Source organism: Megalobrama amblycephala, linkage group LG4, assembly GCF_018812025.1.
Source record: "Megalobrama amblycephala isolate DHTTF-2021 linkage group LG4, ASM1881202v1, whole genome shotgun sequence".
Taxonomy (NCBI): Eukaryota; Metazoa; Chordata; class Actinopteri; order Cypriniformes; family Xenocyprididae; genus Megalobrama; species Megalobrama amblycephala.
In genome coordinates this window covers 46,879,476-46,899,613 of record NC_063047.1, presented here as the reverse complement: position 1 = coordinate 46,899,613, position 20,138 = coordinate 46,879,476, and the positions used below count along the sequence as shown (strand labels likewise).

Here is a 20,138-nt window from a genome sequence, read left to right as displayed (position 1 = left end):
ATGAAAGTTTACTAAGCAACAATTTAAAATAAATATGTTTAAGATGAAGTACTGAAATTACTAAAACCAAAACTGTAATAAAAATACAGCTATATAGAAATATAAACTAATAAAAATGACAAAACCACACATCATAATTACCAGAACTGTAAAATTAAAAATGAAAACCAAAAATATAAAAAAATAAGTGCTATTTCAAAATATTGTATTAATCATTTATACAAAAATAACACTGTTCTGCACTATATCCCAGAATATGCATAATAAGTATTATGAAGCCTTAAGATGTCTTTGTATGACAAACAGATGGACATTCAAGCTGTTATTCACTAAAACTTCATATCCGTCCAAGCTCATTTTGTTTCAACATGACGGGAAAGTAGCAATATCTGATGAATGAATGAACCATTGCTTGATCTTTTTTAACGAATTTTTTCAGATTTACAAAACTGGTCTAAATGATTAGGTCACAAATCCAAGTGATCTGGTTTGAGTTTTAAATTTGACTCCATTTGGTTGCAGCAGTTATCCATCAAAAGGGTTATCCAGCTCGCTGCAGGGGAAGATTATTGGTAAATTTCTCTACGTTCCTTTTAAAAGCTATCACATGGTTTCAGAGCCATATGGGTCATTTTATAATACTTTCATGGTGTTTTTGCATCCATTTTGAAGCTTGAAAGCTTTAGTAACCATTCAATGTAACTGCATGGAAAAGAACAACCACCACAGTATTAAAATTTCTCTTTTGTGTTCCACAAATGAAAGACAATCAGGTTTGGAACAACATAGAGGTGAGCAAATTATACCATTTTTGAGTGAACTATCCCTTTAAAAACACTGAAGTATCCATAGAACAAATACTTTTGTATAATTTGTGTTGTGTGGCATATTGCAGAATAAGTGCCAGTGTATGGCACCTGAGCTGGAAACACTTCTGCTTGCAGGTACTGGAAGATCCTTTAGCTCGTAAGTAGGGTTGGGAATCAAAAATCAACTCCAATTCTCGAATCGAATACTTAAGGTCAGGAATCGGATACTTGTTATAAAATTAACATTTTGATTCCGCTTATAGATTCCTGTGTGCATTTTAATGTGGTTTTTAACCATTCAAGCACAAGAAGACGCGAAAGAGAACTCAATTCGACATTTGCACGCTGTTTTCTGTAATGTGCACATCGAGAGCAAGCGCACAAAAAGCCGCCTCTCATATAGTGTGCAAATAACAAATTGAGTTCTCTTTTGAATAATTTTGAATCATAAAATTATGTCAAAATATCCTTGTAAAGACAGTCGGTTATGTCTTTAGTGAACGTAAACAGTTGAGAAAGAAAATGCATACGTAACAGTATATTGGATCCATGCATTAGCTCTTAAAGTGACAGCAGCCTAATAAACCTGCTGCTGTCTGTGTCATTACTGTTAATCAAAGAACAAAAAATGAAAATCACTCACTGATCTTCACTTAATAACTTTTGTAACTTTAATAAGGATTAATCAGTAACACTTTATAATAAGGTTCATTAGTTAACATTAGTTAACATGAACTAATACATTATTAAAATCTGGACATTAACATTAGTTAACACACTGTGAACTAACATGAACAAACAATAAACGACTGTATTTTCATTAACTAACGTTAACGAAGATTAGTAAATACAGTATATATATTGCTCATGGTTAGTTCATGTTAGTTAATACATTAACTAATGTTTAACTAATGAACCTTAGTGTAAAATGTTACAGATTAATCTACATTTGAAGAGTTTATTTGCAAAAACCGATAAATGGCACTTTTAAAGAAAATGAACTGACTGCGGTGCGTTATTCTCCACATATAGCACGTTCTAACCCCCAAATGCGTTTTGTCAGAAAAGCCGGTTTTGTCCACTTTCAAGGCATTGCAAGTTCACTTTTTACAGCAGAAACCGACAAGCGCCTTTGTTGTTTGTGTACAGAAACCGCTAAGTCAGTTTTAGCGAATCAGCGTGCAGTATTCAGGTCAGGTGACAAGGCTTCTAGTCACTTCAAAAAGAGTTTAATAAGAGTTTCGTCAAAGCTGACTAAAAGTGATTGAGGATTTATAATTTCGACTCCTGCAAGTCCCTTTACACCATACATGTCTTACATGCTGAACCCTTGGTTGTGCTTTTGTGTTTGTGTGTGTGTGTGTATATATGTGTTCTGATGTGTGTTTTAAATGCAAACAAGTTTTGTTCAACTTTGAAACATGAAATGTGGAGTTATCTGCTTTTGATAAAAAAACAAACTTTATATATATATATATATATATATATATATATATATATATATATATATATATATATATATATATATATATATATATATATAAAACATAATTTCAATTAACTTTAATTTTGTAAGTTACCTGTATTTTTTGTAGTTATTATTACTTAATCAAAACAACTAAACTGCAGTTTGATGATATTACTTGGAATGCACATTAAAAAAACATGATTTGTGAGAATTTTAAAAATGGTTATAGGTACAGAGTTATAGGTTTTTGCAAATTAACTCTTCATTTCATTTATAAAAAGAAAAATATACAGTGTTATTCTAAATGTGATCAGTTGTATTTATTTGAGCTATTACTAGCTTGCTTATTGTTATTGTATTACTGACTGTCTTCATCAATTTTTTAAATGTATATTAGTTAGTCTAGTTTATTAGTTAGTTGCTCTTTAGGCTGCTGATTTTTGTTCTTGTTATTCAACTGTGACAGAATGTTTTGCAAAAAGACAGAATAAATATGTTTGGTATCTAAATGTTTACCTTTTTTACCATATTGGAATTGAAACTGGGAATCGAAATCGATAAGCAGAATCGGAATTGGAATCGCTAAAATTCAAACAATACCTAACTTTACTCATAAGCATAGAGGAGCGTCCCATGTTTTGTCCTGGCCGGAATGTAAGCAATGACAGGAAGTGTATTATTAATGTAATACTAAAGTTGATTTTTGTCGCCTTCCACCAGCTTTTTGGCAGTTTGGATTTCTAAGACAGAAGGCAGAGATGTTGGTTGTGTTCTCTCAGTCCAATAGGAGAGACATCAGTTTGAAGGCTTAGGTAATGAAGCAACAGGGACTTCCTGTTTTAAGACCACATCTGTTTGTCTGTAGTTAAAATCCCAAATGTTAAGTTCCTTGGCAAGAGGGTTATCGCAGCTCTTCCAGCTGTCCAAACAATAACGAGCGTCCATCACCAGACATATACCATAAATCGCTTTACAATGGCCATCGCAGAAGTCTTCACATTAGGACGCATCGCTCTCTCCTGAGCGCCCGCTGGAAACGGATGGTGGCATGGACGTGCTTGCAGCGGGCACAACCCATGCTGCGGAGAGCCTCTCCGAACAACAGTAAAACGTGCCAGTTGAACTTGGCAGAGCACTCCACATATCCACACTTCCAGTTTTTTCGGACTAAGTCAGATACGCTGTGTCGGGGGATGACTCGACCTCGCTGTAGATCACGCTTGTTGCCGACTATTAGAATAGGCGTCTCCCCGGTGCCTGTGACTCTGTAGAAAAACACACAGACACAACCACTGTAAATAGAGAATGTAAAAACAATTCTACACAAAAGATGGGTCAAATCTTCTTATATTCCACAGACACCATAGAAGAACCACTTTTTGGTTCCCCAAAAAAACTTTCAGTAAAAGGTGTGAAGAACATTTTCCACTGCAAAGAGCATTTTGTTCAATGTAAAGGTTCCATGGATGGAGGTTCTTTATGGAACTTCACCCTTAGAAAAAAAGGTTCAGTGGGGTTCTATATAGTACCCTAGGATTCTTGACTCAATTTTAAAGAACTCTTTATGCCAAAACTACTGTCAGCATTTACTAAGGACAATGAAAAATTAGCGCTGAAAAGGCATGGATACAGTTATTTTTGAGGCTGACCTTATTGCATATGCATTTGTAGGAGTTTCCCTTTCAGACGCAGTATTTATGGGAGGAGAGTATTTAAATGAATCATGCAACATGTTTAAAGGGATAGTTCACCCAAAAATGAAAATTTGATGTTTATCTGCTTACCCCCAGCGCATCCAAGATGTAGGTGACTTTTTTTCTTCAGTAGAACACAATTGATGATTTTTAACTCCAACCGTTGCAGTCTGTCAGTCAAATAATGGGAGTGACTGGGAACTCGATCAATAAGAGTTGAAAAACCTTGCATAGACAAATCCAAATTAAACCCTGCGGCTCGTGATGACACATTGATGTCCTAAGACACGAAACGATCGGTTTGTGCGAGAAACCAAACAGTATTTATATCATTTTTTACCTCTAAAACACCACTATGTCCGTATTCAGCATTTGCTTAGTGAGGTCTGATCGTGCTCTGACAACGGCAGTGATGTCTGACACTCATTGAAGTATAGGCGCAAGACATCAGTTCCGCTGTCAGAGTGCGATCAGACCTCACTAAGCGAATGCTTGATTGTCTATGCAAGGTTTTTCGACTCTTATTGATCGAGTTCCCATCCACTCCCATTATTTGACTGACAGACGGCAACGGTTGGAGTTAAAAACCATCATTTGTGTTCTACTGAAGAAAAAAAGTCACCTACATCTTGGATGCCCTGGGGGTAAGCAGATAAACATCAATGTTGCTCAGACTCGCTCACCCAGTTTAAATCTAGATTAAAGACGCATCTCTTTATCCAAGCATTTATATAATGCATCTCATATCAGATCACTTGCACATGACTATCTTTGCTTAATGTTATGAACAGCAGCTACGCTAGTTATTCTCCATTTGCTTTTCTGTTTTATCTCGGGATGCCTGTCCCGAGGTGACTAGAGAGGACATCAGCTTCAGTTTGGATCCAGCCTCTTAAGAAGAACTCAGATGACCAACCTTGGAAGAGATGGCGCCAACTCCTGCAAGGACTTGGCAAGGATCAACATGCACATTCCCAAATTTCTATATATCCTAATTATTGTTAATATGTTATCCATTATTTCCAGGAGCTCAATGCTTCTACCTTCAATTAAACTGCTAACAGTGATTGTAAATTAAATTGCCTAAATTATTACATTGTTAGCTAACTGCATGATTATATGTACGTTTCTGAAACCACATACATTGGACAGTCACCTCCGATACCAGATTCTCTAAATTGTAATGTTGACATGCATTCTCTGTAAAGCTGCTTTGAAACGATATGTATCGTGAAAAGCGCTATACAAATAAATGTGAAGAAAAATGTGAAAAAAAGAAAAGTTTGACATCTAATTCTAATAGTATATTAATCTATTAACAATTAATAATTAACATAATAGAAACTAATCGTATTAGATGTCTATGCACCTGTGCATCCTCGCTCATAGCTCCTCAGGAAGCTTTCTCACTCCTCGTTCCTCACCTCCTCGCGATGCATTTATAGAATTGAAAAGGCATTTATAGAAATAAAATGGCCTTCGAGATTTTCTTTGATCGGTTTCCAGGTCACAGGCTGGAGGATGGAGGAGCGAAGAAATGAGGAAGCATCCATTGGAGTATTGAAAAGCAAATATTACGCTCCAAATAAAGCTCTCAGAAAGAAGTATATTTTAGAAAATGACTTATCGTGAGAGTAAAATGACTCATCGCGAGAGTTTTAGTCGCATAACATCGGTTAATGGAAATGCCGTCATTTCGCAAGTTTTTTATTGACATTTAGAAAATATTGCAAAAGTTTTGCGCAAATATGTAATGGAAACGTAGCTACTGGAGGCCAACACAGATGAGAGATGCAGAAATTGATGCACCTCCTGATTGAAATAACATCACAACATTTATTTCCATCTACAGGTGCATCAATTTTTGGTCAAGATATTGTATTGACAAAGCAAGAGTCAAGCACTCTGTAAAGTCTAGTCCAGCACATCCCAAAGACTTTCAATGAATTTAAGGTCTGGACTCAGAGGTGCTCATTCACTGACGATGGCATGTAGTAGATTGTGTACAACAGGTTTTTGATCATGTTGATAATTTAAGAGTCCTTAGAAATTTGTGAATCAACTATGATATAGTAGGCTTTATAGGGTTAATTAACTGGCTACATTTTGTCTGAAACTCAATGCTGACTGAATATCAGCACTCTTGTTTGTGTGATATTGCTTAAATATTAATACAAATATTCATATTAACATTAAAAAAAATCTAAATCATTTATATCAAAATTATATTCAAACACTTGCTTCAATGTTGAAATACAACCAACATTTCTGAAAAATGTCAAATTTAATTTATTTGATGGCATGTCAATTACAGTGATATAGACCATAGTCAGGTTAGATGCCATATTCAATTTAACACAGATGAAAACAAGGCTGTGAGGGACAGATGTACAGTCTTTACAATGGCACACTTAAATATCTTAGATCACATAATTTTCGCAACTTAACTTTTAAAACTGTTTCATGGTGTTTTTGTCTATTAATTTTTTTTTTTTTCCGGAAAGACGTTTCATCAGCTGAACAATTGGTATGTTGTTAAACAACAGTACAATCCACTGCACTATTTTGTCCCACACAGACCCTTGTTTTCATTCCTGTCAAAAAATAAATAAGGTGCTACCCTGACTAAGGTCTAGTCAGAGAAAGGATTTTCGGCCCTTCTGTGTCTATAAGCAGCCTCACATATGTATTTCATGCGCAAACTGCTTCAGCGCAGCTGACAGGCTGTCAGGAGCCGGGCTGCTATCAACCTCTCGTCCGTCTCCAACAGAGAGCACAGATCCCGGAGAGCAGCTTATGTCTCCTCACTTATCCCTGTTTGAGATGACCTGTGCCTCTCTGACAGCTCTGAAAAAAAGATAAATAGATTTCCAATTGTTTCACTTCACAGAGGCTTTCCACAGTGCTGCACCGGACTGATATAAACTGGGAAGGAAATCCAAAAATAGACCTCTGCTGTGGAAAATACTGCAAATGAACAGCTATAGTTCTGATGTGGATTCATTTCAAAACGTATTCAAAGCTGATCTCAGAAAACATGATGAGTGTCTGTGTACTGATAAGAAGATTGGGTCGTAAACACAATTAGCCCCAAACCTCCTCAGAGCCCGTGCTGTCTGTCACCGGGTGACTCTGGGTCTTGAATTGACAGAAACCACCAGCATTGTCCATCAGTCACCGGTGTGACAGCTCTGGTCTCTGATCCCTGACACAATCATTTCATTCTCAAACACAGCAGAGTCCCTCTGCAAACAGAATTCATTTATTACCGCATTCATTCATCATTCATCATTCACTAACTCAATCTAATCTCGGATTCATTCATTTAGTCATTAATATTTAGGAGTTTTGACTGTCAGTCTGGATTGCTGTGCAGCCTACATCAATTTATCCTTTAAATCCGACATGTGTTGTGCTTCTCGGACATGATCTGACTTAAAGGCAGGGACTATAACATAAACTGCCATTGGGGACTAACATACGGAAGCTTTCTTCCGCTACAGGATAAAAAAATAAAGGTAACTAGGACTTTTTTTTATCTCACAGTTGATATCAGAAATAAAATCAGAATTAAAGTCACAATCGGGAGTACGAATTATGAATTTGCAAGATATATAAAAATCACAGTTGTAGGTCAGAATTGCCAGATGCTGAATGTACTGGGGAAATGAGCTCTGATGATGACAGTGATGATGGTAAAAAGCATCTGCTCAAATTGAACCCTTCCAAGTTCCAAAAAGTAGTGAAATATGCTTTATTTTATTCATTTGTAATTGTTAATAAAATATCAGGAGAGATTTATACTATTGCAGCAGTTAGAGATCCATCCATGTTAGATATAGATCAGGGTCGTTAAAGACCCGAATATGTAATAATGATTGGCGAAACATTCATGCATTTAAAGGAGACCTATTAAAGCCACAATATGTACATTTTCGCCGTTAGAGGTTGCTTATTCAAAACAAAGATGTAGCTTGACGATGCCTTGATTTTGTGGAATCATGGGATGTGTTGTCTTCATGTCTACAGCCGGAGGAAAAGAACTGGGATGGGACTCGGGCAGAAATCATGTTCATGGATGAGATTATTAACATTACTGTAGTATGAAGCTGAGGAGAAACGAGGCTGCTGGAGCGATTGCTAATGAGAGAGGAGCGTGACACACGGCTCGAGAGCAGCGGAACTTTTATTAAGCCACAGTCGCCGCTTCCGCTTCTTCCGGTCAAGCGCATGGCGTACAGTCCGTGTCCTGGTTAAAATTGCGTATTTCTCTGGATTTAATTCTTGGAAACATTTGGGATAATGTAAGTACACAAGTCAACAAAATATATAACATTGTTCTAGTGGGTTTTTTTTATTTTTTAATCAAAAATGTTATATATTGTGTCATTTAAGCCCATTTTTTCAAGATGTAATATAAGTCTCTGGTGTCCCCAGAATGTGTCTGTGAAGTTTCAGCTCAAAATACCCCACAGATCATTTATTATACTATGCTGTAAATACCAATTTTTGAGGGGAAGGAAAAACATGCTGGTTTTGTGCATGTATCTTTAAATGCAAATGAGCTGCTGCTCCCCACCCCACAGAAAGCTGGATGTCAGATCACGCATCCTGTGAGTATTAAACTAAGTTCTCTTTGACGTCTTATTGTGCTTAAATTGTCAAATACACACAAGGTTCACAAAAACAGTTGATTAAGTCTGAAAATAAACAGCAGGGAAAGAAATCACATGTGTATATTAGATCTGTGTATTAAAGTGACAGCAGCGTAATATACAGTACCTACTGCTGTATATGCTGTTAATATGAACCAAACAACAAAAGAAAAACAGAAAATCACTCACTGCTCTTAATTGAACAATAGTAGCTTTAATAAGAATCCATTTCTTACTTGAATGCTGCTGATAAATGATCTAGTGAGGAGATAATCATGGCAGACTCAGGGGAGGAGCTAAGCTAATAGGGCAGAGTCTGTCAGCAGTCGTGGGCGGGGCCTAAGCAATGCAACATCACATTACTAGAATCTGCAAACGGCTTGTTCTGAGACACTGCTTATGATTTATAGGGATTAAAAAAAGAGGAGTGGATGGATTTTTACCATTATACGGTGGTTGTGTACACACACTGTTAACAAACATTTATGTTTAGACACCATGTAAAAGTGAATTTTGCATAACAGGTCCCCTTTAAGGGTAAAAATGCTGTCTACTGAACGTTTTGGATAGCTACTGTACATGGACACTATTAAGAACATTAACAGAGCTTCATACAAACTTCATGTGTGATCAAGACAGGTGGCTATTGTTTTACCAAAGATTAATTTACTGTCTCTCTTTTAATTCTTCACTCTAACAGGCTCTGTCTTCTTACAGGAACGATTGACAGCGAGCGCTCTCACTTCTGTTGGATATAAGCAGATCAGATCAGTGAATCAAACCGGCTCATCCTCCTCCTATTGTGTGGTAGAGGCTGTGAGGCAGTGTCGGGCCAAGGTGACTTAATTGTGTTCTGCCTGGATCAATAAAACATGAATGTTTGTCACCGGAACTGCCTGTCTCACTGCTCAGGCCTTGACGCAAGTAAAGCATGACAGCTGACGCCATTGATTACGTTAAATCTGCCTGTGAGTGACAGGCTCACCACTGACGCCCACACTGACCGTTTAAGCCAATCGGTGACTGAGATGAATTTAAATAATGACGGAGCATCACTGTCACTGTGTGCATTACACTGATACTCTTACTCTTTAGCAACTCACACATATCTGTACACCTCTTTTTTTTTTGTTTAAATTTGACCTATTATTGAAAAATCATTTTTCTCATTTTAAGCATTAATCTAACAAAACCTTATTTGTGTAAGAAAAACTAATGTATTAAAGATTAATATTTTATATTATATTATATTATATCAAGTCAAATTTATTTATGTAGCCACAATACACATTGATTCAAAGCAGCTTTACAGAAAGTCATGATGTTAATGCTTATATAATATCTTAATATCTTCATGCCTTATAGTCACATTTAGTATATTAGAGGGGTGATAATATAGTTTACATTTTGTGACAATACAAGCAATCAAAGAGTTGAGATGTGCTATATATATATATATCGGCTTACATGAGTGAATGTGGATCAATTTAGACATACTTTATACAAAGAGCTGGGTAATAATATAGTTACATTTTGTGTTGAAATAAAAAGATCAGTAAGTTGAGATTTGCTATATGGTATATATTGCCAAAGTAATTTTTCATGAGTGTACTGTATATAGAGCTGTGCAATAATACAGTTTTGCATTTTGTGACAATATAAACGTATTAATATACAAAGTATTTTTTTTTTCTTGTTTTAATGATGTTTTGTGATATTTTTACTGAATAATGCTGATTATGAAAATGGTTTATTTTATTTAAAGGGGTCCTTGTTTATGATTTCACTTTTTTAACTTTAGTTAGTGTGTAATGTTGCTGTTTGAGCATAAACAACATCTGCAAACTCACGATGCTCAAAGTTCAATCCAAAGGGAGATATTTTCTTTTACAAAAATCGCCGTTTAAGGACTACAACAAACGGCTGGTAGGAACAAGCTTCTTTCCGGGTTGGTGACATCACAAACCCCAAAATTTACATAAACCCTGCCCCTGAGAACACACAACAAAGGGGGTGAGGCCATGTTGGGCTGCTTTAGAGTGTTGTGCCATGCCGTCATTTTGCGCTGGACTGCATCACAAACGACGGTCAATACAACGCTGGATTTGCACAAAATATTAACTTCTTCCTGAGTCTCTCCATCAGTGTCCGACTCCAGTTTGAACAATGTAAGGCTGAACACCGTTACTGACAATCCTCATTTTAGCTGCGTGAGATTCTCCAGCGTTGTTGTTGTTGAGCAGTCGAAGCGTGAGCTGTTAAAGCTCCGCCCTCTTCTGGAAAGGGGAGGAGCAGCTAATTTGCATTTAAAGGGACAAACACAAAAACGGTGTGTTTTTGCTCACACCCAAATATGGGGAAATTTGACAAGCTATAATAAATGATCTGTGGGGTATTTTGAGCTGAAACTTCACCAGACACCAGAGACTTATATTACATCTTGTGAAAAGGGGCATAATCCCCTTTAACTAATTTATTAGTTCATTTACTCTTATAAATATACTATTTGGTCTTGGATGGTTCAAGACACCGTGTGACAAATTGGCAACATTTCATTTGCACAACTGCAAGATATGCACAGAGGCGTAGTATACTGACTATAAAACACTAAGTTATTTCATCAGAGCTAGAAAAAAAGGGTGTTTGTTTACACAATAACGTGATAATGAATTCAAGCAGCACCTCGCTAAAAGTGCTGACATATGGATATCAAGTCAAACAGGGAATGATATCAAAGAGATATCAAAGAAGCTTTAAAACACAGCCCAAACAACCACAATTAGGCATCATCATCAAAAGCAAAAAGTCTCTGAGGCTTTTGAATTGACTTTTGATGATGACCTTTGCAATCAGCAGAGGAGAAAAAAAAGTCATTTCTTTTGATTTGGATCCAAATGATGAAGAAATGACCCAGTGTGCTGGCAGCCCTTGATTACAGAAGGGTCTCGCCTTTTGAGTGTAATTACACAAACCATCAAACATCGAAGAAAAAGAAGGATGAGAAACATGCGGGAGATAAAGCAGCGCAGAAAAAAAAAAAAAAACAGGAAATAGACAAAAAATAAAGAGATGACAAAAGCATACCAGGAAGAGAAAAGGGTACAAAGATGTAAAGGGTGCAAAAAGTAAATATTCCATCACGTACCTGGTCTCTAAGATCTGCTGCCGCATGGTCTTGACATACTCGAAGCTGTCAAAACAGCAGATGTCATAAACCAGAATGTAGACATGAGCGCTCCGAATGCCTCGACAGCAAACATCTGACCATTCCTGCGCAGACATAGAGCATATTATCATGCAACACAAGATCTTGAAACACATCCAAAGTTCAGTTTACCCAATAAAGCCTATTGTATCATATTTGATACGCAAAACTTCTAAGACATCTAAATTATAAACACGATCAAACCTTTGCTTAAAAATTCTGTTATACACAATCAACTACATGCCTTCTGTCATTTGACTAATAGTTCATATTTTTTAAGCAAGTAAAAGGCCTTTTAGTTTAATTCTAAAAACATCCCCCTTCAGGTCCTGGTACATGCTTCTTTTCGCTGTGAAGACTTTACTGATTTTTATAAAGTAAACTAGTCCCACTTTACATTAGGTACTATTAACTACTATGTACTTACATCAAAAAATAAGTACAATGTACTTATTGGGTTCATATTGAATTGCAAAACACTTTTGCTGCTTTTGAGGTGGGATACAGGTAAGGTTAGGGACAGGTTTGTTGGTATGGGTAGGTTTAAGGGTGGGTTAAGGTGTAAGAGATGGGTCAACAGTGTAATTATAGATGTAATTACATGCAGGTATGTTTTAAAATATAAGTACAATGTAAAAACATATATGTACACAATAAGTGCATTGTATCAAATGATTAATTTAAATGTAAGTACATAGTAGTTAAGACCACCTTATACAAAGTGGAACCAGTAAACTTAAGAATTACTTTTATATTGTTCAGATGAAAACTTACTGAACTTAAGCAACTTACTTAAGTTTACTTGAATATTCATTCATAATTTTTTTTGAAAATTATGTTCAAACGCATCAAATATGATACGTCAGGCTTTTGAGGAAACCTTTACCTCTCAATTATCATATTACACTGCATTATGAGACTGTCTTCCAAAAAAAAAAAAAAAAAACGACCCTATAGGTAGTTTTTCAAGCAACTTATTACGACCTATATTTACGTATTAAAGTCATGCGTCCTCTAGCTCATGCAAAAATAATGACAGTGTCGTGTTACGTCTGTCGTCATGAAATGACGAATGACTGTTGTTATCAGTCAAAATGCGTGTTCATTTAAATGCAATGAGTGGAGATTTTACACCATTTGTCCTATTTCCATTTAGCAAAACAAATTTTTTTTATTAACGACTACACCCACCCCACCCCTAAACCTACCCTTAGTGATTTATAGTGCATATGCACTTCATGAGCACATCCTTTCCCTGGGATCGCATGATCACATGATTGCATATTGTTATTGCAATGCTCTGCCAAATGAGCTACGCAAAACCCGAAATATGACGCAGATAAAAGGGAACAATGCATTAAAATGAAAGTGTCCTGTTGCCTTTAGTAAACGCTCCTATGGGTCGTATTTCAGGGAAGTGACAAACGACCTATATGGTCGAACTGGTTGGAGAACATGTTGGGCATTATACATTTTGTCCCTGGCAATAAAAAACTACAGAGCTTTTATCATAAAACTAAGCATTCAAATATCATCTCTATTGGGAGATATAGAGCGAGAATTGATATACATATGCATTATATGTAAGTAGACTGCTATACTGTCATAAAGAACTCATTGATTTACATTATTATAATACAGAATTGCATCTTATATTTGAACCATATAAATATCAGCAACTGCACCAAATTGCATATTTCTGTGTAGTTTTAGAAAATTGAGGGTTTTTTTCCCTCCATATTCTCACAATATATGAGTAATAAAAGCCTGATGTATTAAATATGATACTCAACAAACAGAACACATATGCAGACTTTAAGAAAAAAATCAATAAACTGTTCCATTTAAAAAATAAAATCTGACCTTTATTTCATATGTCAGGCTTTAAATGGTTAATACAAGTGCTCATCTACAATAATAACACTAAGCATAAACAAAACACTTTCACTCTTGAACCTTGAGATTCATATTACTCATGTTCAGATGATTCATTCTGAACCTTTCTGAACTGATTAATATGTGCTAGTTATAACTGAAGGAGATAGGAGTGTAAAACAGGTAATGCAGAAACACGAGAGATGATAAGCTGTGAGCCATGTGAAGAAGGACAGAAGGCACTCTGATGGCACATTCAGCACTTCACAATTAAATGATGTTTTAATAGAAGGTGCTTTTTCAGATCAAATCTCTTACTGTGGTTAGTCAGGATTTGTGGAGAAATGCTAGCTTTTACAAGTGAAGAAAGAAAAACAGTCATCTAAGTCACCTTGCTACTGATAGTTCAAGCTAACCGCTAGCTCTCTGACTGGAAACTCCAATTGAGAATATAATTATAAATGTAAAGTTATGAAAGAATCCTCTCGTCCTATTGTTCCTAATTAAAGCGCTGAATCATTATGACAGCACCGAGAAAGAAAAGTGAGCTTAGACAAAAGGCCTCGCTGCTCAAGTGGCTCTTTTATCCTTTCAAGCTGTCTGAAATCACAAGTGTTACACAGAACCATGAGCTCTAAGGCTACTGGTTCATTATAAACCGTTCTGCAATACTAACGCTCTCACTGTGCATAAACTCTGAGAGCCCATATTAAAACACTGAAAACATTCTGCTTAATTGGCCCTTCATAAACCTCTGTCACCGTCGCACACTGTCGCTGATCTGAATATCTCATAATTGTATGCCATGTGATTTTTATATAATGAAGATTTTGAAAAATTGCATGGATATGACGTGTTTCATTGCAACACCTTTATCTGTCCCCTTGTTTTAAAATTAAATACAGTGTTTACATGATAAAAATGTCCAAGACTATACAAATTAGACTTAAAGGCACATGCTTACAAGTCAACTAAATGTTGAAAAGTCTAATTTTGATAGAGACTACACTTCATAAAAAATGTGAAAACTTCATTTTCACTACTGTTAGCTGAATCAATACCTAGTGTAAATGTAAAGGTAGAAACACACATGACTTCCATACACTTACATTAGAAAACTTGTCACATAAATATGGCAGCAACAGATACCAAAATAGGACTGGTCACAAACATTAAGGCGTTCTTAAGGGTCAAATTAAATTATTGTAAAGCCTGGTTAGAAGAAGAAGCGGATCTATTTACCAGCGTAACTTTTATAAACAAAACAAGAAAGAGTAATCCAACACAAGAAACAACTTAATGAAACACCAGACATAGAGTGAATTAAACTAAAAGCGCATTATATACACAACTAACCGAAGATTAAAATGAGGAACAGGTGTGTGAAATCAATGAAACAATGAGTAACCATGACAACCAATGATAAACATGCTAGAAACCATGACAACAGAAAGAAAACAGTTGAAGCATCCTCTAGTTTCTATGCCTAGAGGAGCATTTTAAAAATGTATAGCTCAGGAGACAGAGCTCTCTAACAGAGTTGTGTTTTAAATAAAATATAAAATAGACATAACTATCAAATTTGTCTCTTCACCTAAGATTCATTAAGAGACACAAATATATATTTTAAGCACATGCATTTAGTGAGTGGATAGAGTAAGACTGTGCACATGTACTGTAAAAAAATGTTTTATCCTGACATGCAGGGAAAAAACAAAACTGTAGCCACAATAACTTTATTAAAACAAGGGAACAAATCTTTTGTCATTTTTAGGCCAGATCAGGTAAAAATAGATACAATAACAACTACATTACCATCTTTAACAGATTACTGTACCTCTAGAGAAACACAGGTCATTTTCTCAGGGTCTTTTCTCTCAGACTTCAAAAGATCTCATTAGTGATTTCCTAAGCCTATGGGTGGGTTCATTTGGGTACAAGGCCGTAGAACTTAGTAGGGAAGCTAGAGACATGTCTCTAGCAATAATTTTGATCAAACAATTAAAATATATTTATATGTATGTAACCACTGTTGTTGTAATTTTGGATGCATTTGAAATGCGTCATAACCTTGACATTCCCAGAGAAGTCAAAGTAAATATGTCAAAGAAAACTGCACTCTTGTAAGGATGTGCATTTAGTACATGGATGGAGCAAACTAAGTGTTTGAAACAGCCTACATTCACAGATAAAGTTTACCCTCTTTAACTTAATGCTGTTAAACCGAATGTACAAAGCAAACTGTTAGCTCAAATATCTACAAAATTAAAAACAACACTAAAATAAAAGCGTGCTCTTTATCTGTCAATCAGATGCACGTGAAAGCTGTGCTTGTTTCTACCACAACAGTAGATTCCTGGTCACGTTTTCTTTCAGAAACATCATGATTTATCTCATTTATAATATTAAAATAAAGTAACATAGTCATCAAGAACACTCTGACCCTAACACTGTGTAATTTGCATTAAAGGGTTAGTTCACCCAAAAATGAAAATTCTGTCATTTATTACTCACCCTCATGCCGTTCCACACCCATAAGACCTTTGTTAATCTTCGGAACACGAATTGAGATATTTTTGTTGAAATCCGATGGCTCCGTGAGGCCTGCATAGGGAGCAATGACATTTCCTCTCTCAAGATCCATAAAGGTACTAAAAACATATTTAAATCGGTTCATGTGAGTACAGTGGTTCAATATTAATATTATAAAGTGATGAGAATATTTTTGGTGCACCAAAAAACCCCCAAAATAACGACTTATTTAGTGATAATCGATTTCAAAACACTGCTTCAGGAAGCATCAGAGCGTTATGAATCAGTGTATCGAATCTTCTGTTCGGAGCACCAAAGTCACGTGATTTCAGCCATTTGGTGGTTTAACATGCGATCCGAATCATGATTCGTCACAAAAGATTCCTAACGCTCTGAAGCTTCATGAAGCAGTGTTTTGAAATCATCCATCACTATATAAGTCATTATTTTGTTTTTTTTGGCGCACCAAAAATATTCTTGTCGCTTTATAATATTAATATTGAACCACTGTACTCACATGGATAATGGATCTTGAGAGAGGAAATGTCATTGCTGGCTATGCAGGCCTCACTGAGCCATCAGATTTCAACTAAAATATCTTAATTTGTGTTCTGAAGATTAACGAAGGTCTTACAGTGTGGAACGGCACGAGGGTAAGTAATAAATGACAGAATTTTCATCTTTGGGTGAACTAACCCTTTAACTGAAGTCACTATAGACTAAAAACCGTAATGTCAATCATGAATAAAGTTTTTTTCTTCACTGCTTTTATGTTCCCACCAGTGTCAAATTCAAATCTCCGCCCTTGTTTGGGTACCTCAAATGTGCTTTCTCTAAACGTGCTGAACTTTGTCCTGACACAAGGTCAGGTCCGAGTCATATTATTAGACTCCGTACAGTGTAGCGGTATGTTCCCGTACCTGCAGAGAGCTGCCAGGAAAGCTGCTGATGGCTGGATAATCTGTGATCTGAAGGTCATGCACATGACCATTGAGCACTGCGGCAGAGAGATGCACCCGCCGTGTCTTACTGGACACCGCCACATCACTGTAGTCATCGTGAAGAAAGCGCTTCACAATGGCCGTCTTGCCCACCCCCTGAGCTCCCAGCACCGCGATCCGGAACGAAGGGGGCATCGCCCTGTTTCCGCCTCGCCCCCGGTGGGCCGCCCCACCCTCCCTGCTCTCGCAAACAGCTGGCCAATGCATTCAGAGTGGCACATGGGCAGCACATAGTCCTGACTGAAGCACAGAAAGCAGCGGTGGCCACAGCACAGTCCCATTCATAAGCCAGCAGGACCTGCAGAAAGAGAGAAGTGAAACAGGAGAGAGATGAAACTGCCAATCAAGAGCCCAACTCGGCTAAAAAGAGAATATATCAGATTATCATTTGACATGCCTCCACATAAACTGACACATAAAAAGATAAAATAAAAACATTTGCATAACATAATATTAATAATAAATAATGAAAAATAACAACATTCAAAACAAAATCATGCACATCATTTAATTCTACCTGTGCACTTGACAAACCTATATTTTTGTACTAATCTAAGCATCTCTTGTGGTTATATATCATAGTCTGTTAATTCCATCATATATCACAATGTTCTCATGATATAAAGCACTTAAATGGGGTCAGGATGATTTAAATGGAGCAAAGATATTAATAGAAATTGCCACACATAGGCAAACGACACAGGCAGCAGCACCTGTGTGTGAGCTATTCTTATAGAGCTGCTGCAGGGGGCAGGATGCATGATGCTGAGAGTTTATTTACTATCAATCTTCTCAGTTTCAGTCTATCAAGCGATTCGACTAATAATACGACACAATGCTTATGTAATGTATCCTCTGCATCCTATAGAATAAAGACGCATACTTGTTCATTTACTTTTATATAAGCGCCAAATTCCTTTGTAAATGCCCTACCCGTACCATATTTATATCTAGAACGGATGACAGTTTATCATTCTCATAAAGCTTTTTAGATTTGAAGCGCGCGAATGTCGGTGCGAGCGATTCGCGCGCACAGCATCAATGACTTACCTTATGAGCAGGTGAGAAGTTGCATTCTTCGCGAGGTTCGGGCTGCTGAACACCTGCGCGATCTTTCCCGTCGAGTTCCCACTCTCTGGTCGCATTCAGGTGCAGAAGTAACCCTCAAACTGTCCTGGAGGAATATCCTGCTCTTCTCACGTCATGTAGACCTCGCGCACAGCACGGCGCGCGCATGTTCGACCGTGTTAACAGACAGATAAATCAACGCTTGCGCGTAAAATCAGAGTGGTGGACCGCGCAGCGCCCTCGCGCCTCACCGGGTCAGCGTCACAGGTTAATTGAATTGGGAAAAAAAGCTGAGAGCTCTGCTTTGTCTATGGCAAGCCTTTTTAACATTTATTCCTTAAAACAGATTTATGTGTTACTAATGCTTATTTTTTTATTTACTAGTGAGTTATCCAATAGTGACTATATTTCATTTTGAATTATTCATTAGATACTAGAAGCTATTCTAAAACCGACTAGTACTGATTCAATATATATATATAGTATTACTATTAATAAGATACTAGTAGTTATTCCTTTGCCATTCTATTGAGTTTTGTAGTTCAGATCAACTATTTACTAACTAGCATTTATTGTAATTCCACACTAATTATTTGGTACTAGAACTTATTTCTTAGTCACTACTAAGTGTCTTTAAAAATAGTACTATTCATTCCAGATCAAATTTTTACGGAAGAGGATTAGGGCCAAGCAATAATAAAAAAATAAAACCATTTCGAGATTAAAGTTAAAGTTGAGATAAAATGTTGAGAATAAACTCGTTGAATTACGAGAAAAAAACTCGTTAAATTTTGAGAAAAAAGTCGAGATAAAATGTTGAGAATAAAGTCATTAAATTAACAAATTTATTCTCATAATTTAAGGAATTTGTTCTCGTAATTTAACGACTTTTTTCTCGTAATTTAATGAGTTTATTCTTGTAATTTAATGACTTTATTCTCAACATTTTATCTCGACTTTTTTCTCGAAATTTAACGACATTTTTTCTCATAATTTAACAAATTTGTTCTCGTGATTTAACGGCTTTTTTTATCGTAATTTAATGACTTTATTCTCAACATTTTATCTCGACCTTTTTCTCGAAATTTAACGAGTTTTTTCTTGTAATTTAACGAGTTTATTCTCAACATTTTATTTCGACTTTTTTCTCGAAATTTAACGAGTTTTTTCTCAAAATTTAACAACTTTTGAGATGGTTTTATTTTTTATTATTGCTTGGCCCTAATCCTCTTCCGTAAATTTTATTAGTACTAGATACTACAATCTAAAAAATACTGGTCATTTTAGTGATTCAGTGGTAGTTTTTGTGTAACCATATAATGGCTGAAACCATGTAATCAATGACGTTATGCAAACTTTTTGTGTGGAATGTGTCACTCTGTTTATGTTCACCACTAGCCGTAGCCACTCAAATAATTCGTTCTCAACACTTTCACAGAGACTAATGGCATAAGGCTGTTCACACAGCCAGAATAATTTTATAAATTATTTATCTGTGTACATCATTATGCTTTTAACAGAGTGTCTATTTACACTAAGTGCAAATTGCATGCCTTGTTGGGAAGTGCTATTTATACTAGCTCCGCCCATCAATGTCTGTTTGGCCGACTCAATTTTTAAAAAAGATTTGCGAGATGTGCGACTAGCGAGTAAGGCTCGCAGACCTGGCTTTTAACGTGATCCACGCGGGTTTGAATCCACCTTTAGCCGAGCTTACGTTTATTTTCAATAAAAATGAAAATAATGTTCTAAAAGTGGAAATAAACAGCAAACGAGTGATATTGGGTAGGGTTAGGGGAAGGTGTAGGGAGGGTTTTTATTCTCCCAACAA

The 20,138-nt window shown here is 36.2% G+C and overlaps 1 protein-coding gene across 1 annotated transcript; it reads right to left on the bottom strand.

The window, feature by feature from the left end:
• Window positions 1-2,311: 2,311 nt before the first annotated feature.
• Window positions 2,312-18,646, bottom strand: LOC125267719 (ras-like protein family member 10B). The gene is made up of 4 exons (XM_048189614.1): window positions 18,290-18,646; window positions 17,159-17,537; window positions 11,772-11,896; window positions 2,312-3,542 (listed from the first exon to the last, which is right to left on the bottom strand). The coding sequence occupies exons 2-4, from the start codon at window positions 17,444-17,446 to the stop codon at window positions 3,272-3,274; spliced, it is 684 nt and encodes a 227-aa protein (XP_048045571.1). The 5' UTR covers window positions 17,447-17,537; window positions 18,290-18,646; the 3' UTR covers window positions 2,312-3,271.
• Window positions 18,647-20,138: the final 1,492 nt, after the last annotated feature.